This window comes from Gadus chalcogrammus, chromosome 9 (genome assembly GCF_026213295.1).
Source record: "Gadus chalcogrammus isolate NIFS_2021 chromosome 9, NIFS_Gcha_1.0, whole genome shotgun sequence".
Taxonomy (NCBI): domain Eukaryota; kingdom Metazoa; phylum Chordata; class Actinopteri; order Gadiformes; family Gadidae; genus Gadus; species Gadus chalcogrammus.
This window is the reverse complement of record NC_079420.1, coordinates 3,351,960-3,365,190: the sequence shown is the minus strand read 5'-3', so window position 1 is coordinate 3,365,190 and position 13,231 is coordinate 3,351,960. Positions and strand designations below refer to the sequence as shown.

The 13,231-nt window shown below is 44.3% G+C and overlaps 2 protein-coding genes across 3 annotated transcripts in view; one reads left to right on the top strand and one right to left on the bottom strand.

The window, feature by feature from the left end:
- LOC130389455 (methionine aminopeptidase 2-like) overlaps positions 1–1,022 on the bottom strand; it is a 10,135-nt gene extending 9,113 nt beyond the window's left edge. Inside the window, exon 1 of one of the 2 annotated variants that reach the window (XM_056599259.1) lies at positions 884–1,022. In XM_056599259.1, coding sequence (XP_056455234.1) covers positions 884–1,022 — 139 coding nt within the window. The remainder of the gene's footprint in view (positions 1–883) is intronic. The other variant, XM_056599260.1, reaches the window with a different exon arrangement.
- Positions 1,023–1,809: 787 nt separating this feature from the next.
- Positions 1,810–13,212, top strand: LOC130389060 (uncharacterized protein C3orf20-like). Its single transcript, XM_056598724.1, has 13 exons — positions 1,810–1,869; positions 2,257–2,707; positions 3,073–3,129; positions 3,351–3,450; positions 8,376–8,600; positions 8,979–9,128; positions 9,511–9,631; positions 10,165–10,290; positions 10,398–10,505; positions 11,083–11,093; positions 11,552–11,721; positions 12,449–12,659; positions 13,128–13,212. The coding sequence occupies exons 1-13, from the start codon at positions 1,810–1,812 to the stop codon at positions 13,210–13,212; spliced, it is 1,875 nt and encodes a 624-aa protein (XP_056454699.1).
- The last annotated feature ends 19 nt before the right edge of the window (positions 13,213–13,231 follow it).

Genomic DNA, 13,231 nt, shown 5'->3' with positions numbered 1-13,231 from the left:
CACACCCATGAACACCCACACGCGTACACATGCGCACACACACATACACAGTAACAAATCATACATATGCATGAAAGAAAATACATCAAATGGATACGTCAGCAAATACAAGCACGCACAGACAAACACACACACATACACATGAAAACAAACAACACGCCAAACTCACAATCAAACATTTTCTCACACACATACAGTTAAAAGAAATGTCAGTCAACGCTTTCTGTCTGGGAGTCATTTAAAGAAAATGCATCAACTGTGTTCACAAGTTGGCAGAGGCGACGCATAATGACTTCCTATAGCCTACCTGGGGATCAATCACCTCAAGGACACGTGTACCTTGCAGCATTATGTCACGAGACCTTCAGTGGCCGCGCTTTGTAGTAAAACATTCCACATGCACTTTGGGCCAATTCGATAACTCGTGCTTGAAATGAAACGGTATTTACGTGGTGAGGCAAATACAAGTCGATCATCGTTCAGCGAGTACATAATGTTTTTTTTGGTTTGTTCACACGACTGTGGTTGTGATCTTGTTGCACCAAACTGTGGACATTTCCCCTCACATGATGTTTTACAATTAGGCCTATGAGGGATGCATATAGAATGCACCACATTTAACAGATTTATTAGAGTTTGCAACCATATCGTATAATATTATTAACAAATGATGTGGTTATTTGAGAAACTGTCAGCGTGAAAAAAAACCTGGTTTGTACGTCCTCATTCGGGGAAGAAAGAACATCTCACTTTTCCGATGGATCATAGTCTCTCGCTGACAGGGGTCCCGTCCCGCATATCTGATGCTCTCGTGTAGCCAGAGGGGGACAAATATTGCGCTATTTTTTCTCAACGATTCTTCACCCGCATGTGTCTCGCTTACCTGGAGCGAGTGTCTTGCTTTTCTTCTTTTTCCTCCTCCTTTTCTTCACTGACTCCGACGCGTCGCCGTCTCCCCTCTCCTCAGTCGGGACGACCCCGTTGAGAAGTTCAGGCTCCACTTGGGACAGTAGCTCCGCCATCCTCTGCGACCGACAGCTGAAGTGATGCAGACGCCGGCTGCTCGGAGCCTCCAGTGGTCACAACAGAAAGTGTAGCCAGTAGGCTACTGGAGGGGTCCCAGCCGATGATGGTCTACAACAACTATCACTTCACAACGCAACAACTGGCCCCGAATAGGACATCAGTTATTCTGTATTTTCTTTAAAACACGACACAAAACACAATGACAACCCAACGAATGAATGAAATATATAACTATACATCTCCTGTATGCATGCAGTTACAAATGCAAATAATAAATTTTAGCACAGCTTTGCGGTTCTCACGTCCTCTGCAGATGACCTGCAGATGCTGCAATGCACGCTAGGATGACCACTTTCTCCTTGCTGAGGCACATTTCCCTTCCAATTACCTCCCAGCACGGTCTCCGGTTACCGGACCGCGAGGCGCACCTGGGCCGCGCAGTAGAGTGTGCAGGGTAGGTGTTCATGTTTCTAAACAAGCCGTTTCTCTGTGAGAAGTGTTTTTTTTATTTCAATGTACGCTACTCGATGACATTAGATGTAGGCTACTGTCCTGCGGAGATCACTTGTGGCGTGTGGTTATTACCGGGGCGTTTGGAAAGCGGCGGGGCGCACTGTATCCAAGCAACACCGATACAACTGATGGACGTTTCAGGTCAAAGTGAAATTGCAACACATAGAATTCCTCGTTTCTGTTTCATAACCATATGGGTAGGTCTACGATATTGTCGAAGTCCGGACTCGGGTCCAGGTATTTGAAGGACTGGATGCATTTGGGGTAATCATGTCTTCTCTGGGCGCACGGAGAGAGTTTAAAACCGGACCGCTGTACTTCTTTGACCAGGTAGGTCAGTCCCTTGCAATTCAAAGATGAAGTAAGTTGTGTGCTTATAGTAGGTCTACTTTTGAATAAGGTCTATAAATGCATCTTATCTCCAGCCAACAGCGCGGGATCGATCATCGGGGACGCGCGTTCTGCATTTTAGTTTGGCAGACGAAGGCGCCCGCTGGGCAGAAACAGTGCATAGGTGAACTACAACGAGCAATGACCTTGTTGTGACCAATTGTCTTATCCTTTTTTAAATTGGTTTGTATCACTCATGTATTGACTACAATTATCATTTCTGGAATTCATTTTTCTTCTAGCTCTTCAAAGAACAAACTTTGTTTTACTAAAGAAGGCGACGACGAGAACAATGCCCATACACAGTCACGTGGGTCATTTGGGAAGAATAAAGACCACACGGTCAACGGTGAATCAAACGTTTGTGATAGGATCCCAGACCAGAAAGTGGTCGATCCGTTGGGAGCCTATAAGGATGCTGCCCCTGAGCTGCTGGGGGAACTGGAGTCCCTTCTCTCCCGGTACCAGTGGTCCGAGGAGGGCTGTATTCCACGGGGAGTCGTCAACATCCTCAACTGCTCGTCACAAGATCTGACCGCTGTTGTGTTGGAAAGTGGGAAAAGTCCCTTTCAAGGGGCCCACTGCGCAAAACACACTCTGAATCTGAAATCACATATCCCAGTGGCCGATAGGAATACGCCGAAGGAGCTCATCGTAGAGAGCGTGAGAAAACTGAAAAAGAAGAAGTCCTCCCCAAAACTTCCCTTCGAGAGGAAAGTAAAACCGCGACCAGATTTGCCAACGAGGGCTTTTTCCCCTGACGCACACAAAGACAGAGGTAGGCAGAGATAAGAGATCACGTCACAGCACAGCAAGTTCTTCGATCAGATACATATATTTCACACAAGTCACTAAACATGCTTTGGGAACACGATAAACAAATTCAAAGGGGAAAAACTATTTGAGATAGAGGGCACATTTGGTGTGACGAGAGTTTATCTTATGAGACAATATGATGTATAGCCTAGCTGGTGCAATGCGTGCTGCCTATACCGATAAGCAGTTAAGCAGATCCATATCAGTCTTAACATGCTCAGTAGTATTGTGGAGCGCAATGGCCTCCTCAACCAACAATGAACGGTGGGTGTTTAATATATGTGGGTCCCCTAAAATATTCATATCTATCCCCTTGTGATCCCACAGCTAATGCCTCTTCCAGCATCAGCTTCTCCATGTCTTCAAAGATCTGCAAGGACCAAGGTATGGCCCGAAGGTGTCTACCTGATGACGATCCATCTCCATGCTACACTTGACCGTGTCATTTGAATCCTATAGCCAAAATAAGATAAAGCAAGATAAAACGCAATTCGTGAAAAACACTTGTGATGGGCACTGGCTTTGGTTAAGACCGACCGTGCCCCCGGTACATCCATCCTCCCCCCCCCCCTGCGGCTGGACTGACGGCCGTGTGTGTTGTGCAGGATGGATCGTGGAGGCCGCGCGGCTGTGCTACGAGGAGCCCCAGCGGAGTGCCGTGTGGCAGTGGGTGCTCCAACGGCTGCAGAGCGCCCAGATACCAATGTGAGTCGGGCGGCACGACCGTGGTAAAGTTAGTTTTATATTGGACGTTGGATATTCGACACATTCGAAAATTCTATTTAGCACTGGCTTCGATGGACGAATTTGTGTCAAACCAACTTAGATGTGTTAATACAAGGCCTACCTATGTAAAACAAAGCTTATTTCTTTAAAAAAATCAACATTTGATTTTCTAAAAAAGTGTAATGTTAAAAAAAGCTATCAATCTATTATGCGGCTTGACCTTTTGACCTACACATATCAAAACACATCTGGTGAACTCAGCTAACTGCCCCACACATAACACAAAGCTTATTTTCTCAAAACACCTACCCTTTGATTTTATATTTTTTACTCTCATAAAATGCTATAAATCTATTATGCGGCTTGACCTTTTGACCTACCCATTTCAAAACACATCTGGTGAACTCAGCTAACTGCCCCACACATAACACAAAGCTTATTTTTTCCAAAATCCCACCTTTTGATTTTATACTATTTTTTTAATGTAAAAAAAGGCTATAAACCTATTATGCGGCTTGACCTTTTGACCTACCCATATCAAAACACATCTGGTGAACTCAGCTAACTTCCCCACACATAACACAAAGCTTATTTTTTCCAAAATCCCACCTTTTGATTTTATACTATTTTTTCAATGTTAAAAAAGGCTATAAATCTATTATGCGGCTTGACCTTTTGACCTACCCATATCAAAACACATCTGGTGAACCCATCTAACTTCCCCACACATAACACAAAGCTTATTTTCTCAAAACACTTAGCCTTTGATTTTATACTATTTTTTTAATGTTAAAAAAGGCTATAAATCTATTATGCGGCTTGACCTTTTGACCTATCCATATCAAACACATCTGGTGAACTCAGCTAACTGCCCCACACATAACACAAAGCTTATTTTTTCCAAAAACCCACCTTTTGATTTTATACTATTTTTTTAATGTTAAAAAAGGCCATAAATCTATTATGCGGCTTGACCTTTTGACCTACCCATATCAAAACACATCTGGTGTAATCAACTTACTGCCCCACACATAACACAAAGCTTCTTTTCTCAAAATACCTACCCTTTGATTTTATATATATTTTTTTAATGTTAAAAAAGGCCATAAATCTATTATGCGGCTTGACCTTTTGACCTACCCATATCAAAACACATCTGGTGTAATCAACTTACTGCCCCACACATAACACAAAGCTTCTTTTCTCAAAATACCTACCCTTTGATTTTATATATATTTTTTACTCTCAGAAAAAGCTATAAATCTATTATGCGGCTTGACCTTTTGACCTGCCCATATCAAAACACATCTAGTGAACTCAGCTAACTGCCCCACACATAACACAAAGCCTATTTTTTCCAAAATGCCACCTTTTGATTTTATACTATTTTTTTAATGTTAAAAAAGGCTATAAATCTATTATGCGGCTTGACCTTTTGACCTACCCATATCAAAACACATCTGGTGTAATCAACTAACTTCCCCACACATAACACAAAGCTTATTTTCTCAAAACACCTACCCTTTGATTTTCTATATATTTTTTAATCTCAGAAAAAGCTATAAATCTATTATGCGGCTTGACCTTTTGACCTACACATATCAAAACACATCTGGTGAACTCAGCTAACTGCCCCACACATAACACAAAGCTTATTTTTTCCAAAAACCCACCTTTTGATTTTATACTATTTTTTTAATGTTAAAAAAGGCCATAAATCTATTATGCGGCTTGACCTTTTGACCTACCCATATCAAAACACATCTGGTGTAATCAACTTACTGCCCCACACATAACACAAAGCTTCTTTTCTCAAAATACCTACCCTTTGATTTTATATATATTTTTTACTCTCAGAAAAAGCTATAAATCTATTATGCGGCTTGACCTTTTGACCTGCCCATATCAAAACACATCTAGTGAACTCAGCTAACTGCCCCACACATAACACAAAGCCTATTTTTTCCAAAATGCCACCTTTTGATTTTATACTATTTTTTTAATGTTAAAAAAGGCTATAAATCTATTATGCGGCTTGACCTTTTGACCTACCCATATCAAAACACATCTGGTGTAATCAACTAACTTCCCCACACATAACACAAAGCTTATTTTCTCAAAACACCTACCCTTTGATTTTCTATATATTTTTTAATCTCAGAAAAAGCTATAAATCTATTATGCGGCTTGACCTTTTGACCTACACATATCAAAACACATCTGGTGAACTCAGCTAACTGCCCCACACATAACACAAAGCTTATTTTTTCCAAAAACACACCTTTTGATTTTATACTATTTTTTTTATGTTAAAAAAGGCCATCAATCTATTATGCGGCTTGACCTTTTGACCTACCCATATCAAAACACATCTGGTGTAATCAACTAACTGCCCCACACATAACACAAAGCTTCTTTTCTCAAAATACCTACCCTTTGATTTTATACATATTTTTTACTCTCAGAAAAAACTATAAATCTATTATGCGGCTTGACCTTTTGACCTATCCATATCAAAACACATCTGGTGTAATCAACTAATTGCCCCACACATAACACAAAGCTTATTTTCTCAAAACACTTACCCTTTGATTTTATACTATTTTTTTAATGTTAAAAAAGGCTATAATCTATTATGCGGCTTGACCTTTTGACCTACCCATATCAAAACATACCTGTGACAGTTAGTTGAATACACCAGATGTGTTTTGATATGTGTAGGTCAAAAGGTCAAGCCGCATAATGGATTTATAGCCATTTTTAACATTAAAAAAAAATTATAAAATCAAAGGGTAGGTGTTTTGAGAAAAGAAGCTTTGTGTTATGTGTGGGGCAGTTAGTTGAATACACCAGATGTGTTTTGATATGTGTAGGTCAAAAGGTCAAGCCGCATAATAGATTTATAGCCATTTTAACATTAAAAAAATTGTATAAAATCAAAGGGTAGGTGTTTTGAGAAAAGAAGCTTTGTGTTATGTGTGGGGCAGTTAGTTGAATACACCAGATGTGTTTTGATATGTGTAGGTCAAAAGGTCAAGCCGCATAATAGATTTATAGCTTTTTCTGAGATTAAAAAATATATATAAAATCAAAGGGTAGGTGTTTTGAGAAAAGAAGCTTTGTGTTATGTGTGGGGCAGTTAGTTGATTACACCAGATGTGTTTTGATATGTGTAGGTCAAAAGGTCAAGCCGCATAATAGATTTATAGCTTTTTCTGAGATTAAAAAAATTGTATAAAATCAAAGGGTAGGTGTTTTAAGAAAAAAAGCTTTGTGTTATGTGTGGGGCAGTTAGTTGAATACACCAGATGTGTTTTGATATTTGTAGGTCAAAAGGTCAAGCCGCATAATAGATTTATAGCCATTTTGAACATTAAAAAATTTTTATAAAATCAAAGGGTAGGTGTTTTGAGAAAAGAAGCTTTGTGTTATGTGTGGGGCAGTTAGTTGAATACACCAGATGTGTTTTGATATGTGTAGGTCAAAAGGTCAAGCCGCATAATAGATTTATAGCTTTTTCTGAGATTAAAAAATATATATAAAATCAAAGGGTAGGTGTTTTGAGAAAATAAGCTTTGTGTTATGTGTGGGGCAGTTAGTTGATTACACCAGATGTGTTTTGATATGTGTAGGTCAAAAGGTCAAGCCGCATAATAGATTTATAGCCATTTTAACATTAAAAAATATATATAAAATCAAAGGGTAGGTGTTTTGAGAAAAGAAGCTTTGTTTTATGTGTGGGGCAGTTAGTTGATTACACCAGATGTGTTTTGATATGTGTAGGTCAAAAGGTCAAGCCGCATAATAGATTTATAGCCATTTTAACATTAAAAAAATTGTATAAAATCAAAGGGTAGGTGTTTTGAGAAAAGAAGCTTTGTGTTATGTGTGGGGCAGTTAGTTGAATACACCAGATGTGTTTTAATATGTGTAGGTCAAAAGGTCAAGCCGCATAATAGATTTATAGCATTTTATGAGAGTAAAAAATATAAAATCAAAGGGTAGGTGTTTTGAGAAAAGAAGCTTTGTGTTATGTGTGGGGCAGTTAGCTCAGTTCACCAGATGTTTTTTGATATGTGTAGGTCAAAAGGTCAAGCCGCATAATAGATTTATAGCCTTTTTTAACATTAATTTTTTTTAGAAAATCAAATGTTATTTTTTTTAAAGAAATAAGCTTTGTTTTACATAGGTAGGCCTTGTATTAACACATCTAAGTTGGTTTGACACAAATTCGTCCATCGAAGCCAGTGCTAAATAGAATTTTCGAATGTGTCGAATATCCAACGTCCAATATAAAACTAACTTTACCACGGTGGCGGACCGACGTTTCTATCAGCGCTGAGCTGACCACCCCTGCTGAAACACCAGGGTTGTATTGTGTTGCGTCGTGTTTCTACTTTAACATGCTAATCGGGGCCTTTAGTCATTCGACTCACGCAACGTGGTACTTTTCCTATCGTTTCTTTGTTGTTGTTGTTTTTGTTGTTTAGCAGATCCTTCTAGCCGAAGCAATAGATAGTGGGGTCTTAGATACATGTTGTTAAGGAGCAGGTATAGGGTTTAGATCTGGAGATATGAAACAGTCTAAGGCCCAATCCCATTTCTAAGGGGAAGGGGTAAGGGGAAGGGGAAGGCGTAAGGGGAAGGGGAAGGCGTAAGGGGTAGAAATGGGATTGGGCCTAAGGCCCAATCCCATTTCTACCCCTTACCCCTTCCCCTTACCCCTACAAAACAAGGGGGAGGGGTAAGGGTAAGGGGTAGAAATGGGATTGGGCCTAAATGTGCTGCGATGGATGGTTAAAGCCATGCTTCTATGCATCCCGTCAAAAGCCTTCTCTACATCACATCCAATCACATCCCATGGCAGCTCGTCCAACACATTGACTGAACCCACCGTCACACAGAGAGCTGCAAGCCACCAGAGACCGAGAGAGAGGTCTGGACAAGCCTCCCGTAGTCCGCCACTACGGGGCGGTCCGGTCCCACTATAGAAACAAGAGGGCCGTCGTAGACGAGCAGCGCCCCTTCGTCCTCGTCCATGGGATGCCCCAGATCCCACAGGTACACCGAGAGGACCCGTCCGAACGGAAACTTCACTACGGGACCCCGGACGGCTCCTCGGTTGTCTAGTATCCTTTCGCTCGTGAGAAAAAGCTTTACGCACAAAAACTCCCGCAAACTGTTGTGATTTCAAGTTTAGCTCAAAGTCAAGTCAAAGTCAAAGTCAGCTTTCTTTATTGGCGATTCTGAAATACGTACCAGACAAACAGAGGAATCGAAATTGCGTTTGTCTCCCGACCACGGTGCAATAAGGAGAAATGGATCAAATTAGGTAAAATAAAAAAAGTTATATTCACAAAATATTTCTTCAAAATAGTTCAGCGTAGAGCGATGTGTGTACAGCACTTGTGTGCATGTGTGTGTTTGCGTGTGTGCATGTGCTTGTGCATGTGCATGTGCGTGCCATTCCGTCTGACCCCCTTGAACCCTTAGCGGGGGCGTCTCAGTTACCCGTCCGGGGGCGTGGCGGTGTGCCAGACCGGGTCGGGTTTGCCCTGCGGAGGCTTCTACACCAACGTGTTCAGCGACCGCCCGAGCCCCGCGGTCATCGCTAGCATGACCGCGTTCGGGCGCGGTGCCGCCACGCATGCCGTCAGGTGAGTCCGAGGTTCCGCCCTCCCTCCGTCCTAAAAAACAGGAAAAGGGGCTGATTGTTCACAGTGAACAATCAGCCTCTTTTCCTGGTTTTTATGATTTGTATATCTGAACAGAGTTGATGATGGACTCGAGTTATCTTTATCTTTATTCAGATCCCCGTTAGCTTCCACAGCTGTGGTCGCTCTTCTTCCTGGGGTCCACATAAAATAAATAACCATACACAGACATTTAAACACAGCTGCAGTACAAAAAACATATCTTCATCACAAAAGTCCGAAGCGTTGTATATACAACGCTTCAATACATTGTCCAAACATCACAAGTTTTAAACATTTCGAGTTTATAAGTTCAGCCAGTGTTGGTCGTGTCTCTTGGCTCTAGTGGGGTCGTCTCGGCTGTTTGGGACCGAGCTGGGGGGAAGCTTTGTGGCCCGGACGGCACCGTGACCAAAGAGTGGTCCTGGCTGAGAGGTTCGGGCTCCAAGGAGAGGGTTCTCATACAGGTGAGGGTTGAGGGTAAATCTGTGTTTCTTTCCACTTATAATTTGGCTTAAGCTGCAGAAGAAGATATTTTCACAACTGCAAATCCTGTTGAATGAACCAATAAACAAAGACCCAATTAAACCTCTATGGACCCCACTCCAACTATACTTGTAATCCAGCCGATTGGCTATCCAAGTGGCCAACAAAAGCCTATGATAGTATGTTATATGATAGGATACGGTATTGTGTACGGAGATAAGGGGTGTGCCATGTGTCTTAGTGATGGATGATTACGGACAACAATAAACACAATAGTCTCACAATGGCTTCTGGCATTTCAGATATCATGTATACGTGTATCAGAAGCACTATAAATCAAATCAATGAATAATCAATGACTTTCAAATGAATATCAATGATTCATTGCAGACCTTGTGATGTTATCCTAAAAACAACACATTGGGTATCCTGAAGCTCCTGCATAGATTGTGGGCTACAAATGCAATTCTCGAGCACATTCCAATTTTCTTTACCTTTCTTTTGGTGTCCACAGGTCTCAGATTCAATCTCTGTCAAACTACTGAACGGCACTTCTGGCCTGCTCCGCTTCAAGTGTCAAGGAGAAACGATCCAACTTCCTCTCTCGGCCCTGTCCAGCATGCCACCGCCCACAGACACGGTACCGTCAACAATACCTGAGTGAACAAAGAGCAGACAAACAGTATCTCCAGGTATTCTGATTGCAAGCGGTTTTAAACCTCAATCATGTGGGTTGTAATCCTCTAGGTGTATGTGGAGCCCAACCAGAGGTTAATGACCCGCAAGGAGCCAATGCTTCCAAAGAGGAGGGTTCCTGGGCACAGTGCAGAGAGCAGGCTGCTGCCGGTCCAAACCGTGAGACCATTTCATTCGCTCTTTTGTGATGATGATCAGGACGACGATGCTGATGTCACAGCAGTTACAAAGCAATACCATTAAGTGGATTATTTTATCGTACAGTATGCATCACTCTATTCTTTAGTATCCAAACAGCCTTTATTTTTGACCTTCAATAAAGGTTGTATCAGCGATTCTAGGCTGAAACATAAATGATCCCATTCATCTGATCTTCCTCACGATCCGCTAGCTGCCCGCCCCATAAGCAGGCCGTCAAACGCGTCTCTGTAGGCAGCTTATGCTCCGAGATCGTACACAAAAACGAATGGTACTACCAACCACTCAAAACCACAATAAATAGTATTCCAACCAATCACCGACCAGGGGTGGGTGTTGTGGGGTTTTGCGCTGCGTTCATGATAGTTTCTACTGGATGCACGAAACATGAACGGGAGGGGCCAACAGAACATCGCTGATACAACCGTTAATCTCCCTTTTGGGAGTAGTTGTACCTGACCAAACAAAATAACCACCTTTTCTCCTACATCTGGAGTCCATACATTCGTCCCGGAGTCCCTGAATTCTCCCCTCACAGGCAAGCGCTGAGTCACCTTCGGCGAGGACCCCGAGCTAAACGCCATATGTTCCTCCCCATCCATCATGTGATCTCATCCATGCACACGGTGGCGTACGACAGGCGTCCCTGCGCCATCAGGAGGTGCTCCAGATGGTGGGGGAGCTGGAGGGGCTGGAGGGGCCAGGGGTGGTGTGGGGAGGAGGAGGTGGAGGAGGAGGAGGAGGAGGAGGAGGAGGAAGAGGAGGAGGAGGAGGAGGAAGTGGCCATGTGGAGGAGCTGCAGAGGGAGTTGAAGAGGCTCCAGCGGAAGGTGCGCAACACGCTGGACGACTGGCTGGAGTTCTACTGCACCGCTACAGGTACACAATCCACCCCCTGGCTTTAACCCCCTGGCTGCTGGCCAGCCGGGGGCCTTGATAGACGGGGGCTTTGTTTATGCACGTTTGTGTACGTTTATGTACGTTTATGTACGTTGATGTACGGCGTAGTCGCTCAAGAAGGCGGCGCAGGTTTTCCGGCAACAGGAAGGTTGCTGGTGATGCGGTGCCCTTGAGCAAGGCACCTGAAACCCCCGCCTGCTCCCCGGGCGTTGCACTGCGGCTGCCCACTGCTCCGGCTGTTCTGGTGTGCCCCCGTGTGTTCACCGGCTCCCAGATGGGTTAAAAAGCTTAACTTAGTTCGAACTCTGGCTCGAGCAAGACACCTATCCCTCACTTCTCCCGAATGAGCTCGTCCAATTTGGTGTGAGTGAGGGTGAGGCTCTGGTTGTAAAGTTTAAGCTACCTCACCATGTTGTGCATTTTTACGCTCTACGATAGAGTGAGATAGACAGGAAGGGAGGTAGAGGGGAGGACATGCAACAAAGGACCACGGGCAGGAATAGAACCCGGGCAGCTGCGATTAGCACTGGGCCTTTATGGTGCGCGCCCCTTCCGGGTGAGCCAGCGGGGGCGCCCCGGGTATCTCTCTATCTACAGGGGCTTCGTTAGGCAAGCTATGCCTCCTACCATTTCGCGATAGGATTCAGGGAGGGGATTGAGGCCGGATGAAGGTCAGAAACCTCCAATGTTCGTCTGGGGGTGAACACGGGCCTGCGCCGCGGCCCCGTACACAACCTTGGTAACACTATACGTGCCGAGGTATACTTTGTTCTCAAAAAGTCACACACTTGCACCAAGTGCCCAAGACCGTTCCAGGGTAATTTGGTTGGAGGGGGAGGGGGAGGGCGGGGGGGGGGGGGGGGGGGGGGGAGAGAGATAAATTGTCCTGCACACGCGACATTATCGAATGGTTCTGGAAGGATCCGGTTCACGGTCAGCGCTGGCGCTCCTTGTCCGTCCGTCCGTCTGTCATGTTTTCACGCGCGACCTCCCGCTCCCCTCCAGGGCTCCGGTGTCCGGACATCGAGCGGCTGCCAGGGGCCCCGCGGAGAGCCCGGCGCCCGGCGGTCGCCGCCCCGCACTCCCTCAACCCCCTGGGGTGGGAAGACCCCCGGCCGGGCCCCCCCCCCACAGCGGACCCGCCCAGACACCTCTCCGCAGCGGGGGGCTTCCCGTTACGCGCCTCCACGGGGGACGACTGGGCCAGGTCCATCTTGTAAAGGAGATTTTGATTGATTGATTGATTGATTGATTGATTGATTGATTGATTGATTGATTGATTGGGAGGGGCCACGGTGCTGGCTAGCCTCCTTCCACTGTTAGCGTGTTAGCTTAGCGTTTATATCAGTATCTGATTGTTCTGGGCGTGATCTAAGCTGAAAAATATATTTTTCTAGCTTAGCTTGAGCTCCGTATGGTTGTGTGTTATGTTGTTGTGTGCGTGGGCTTGCCCCGATAGCTCCCCGGGTAGCGCATATATTAAGGCCCAGTCCTTACCACAGCGACTTGGGTTCGATTCCTGCCCGTAGTCCTTCACTGCGTGTTTTCCCCTCTATCTCCCGTACCTTCGTGTCTATCTGACTCTAGAAGAAAAAGGATAAAATATATTCTTAAAAAAAACGTTAAAAATAAATATATATATTGTTGTATGCGTGTCCTTTTTATTCCCTTCCTGTGCGTCCAGGACACCTCGGAGAGCGGTGAAGGAGGAGTCCCGGGTCACTCAGGTCGGAGCCCTGCGTGTCCACAGCAACATCAGACTGGAGTAAGACCCGCCGCCGCTGGGGC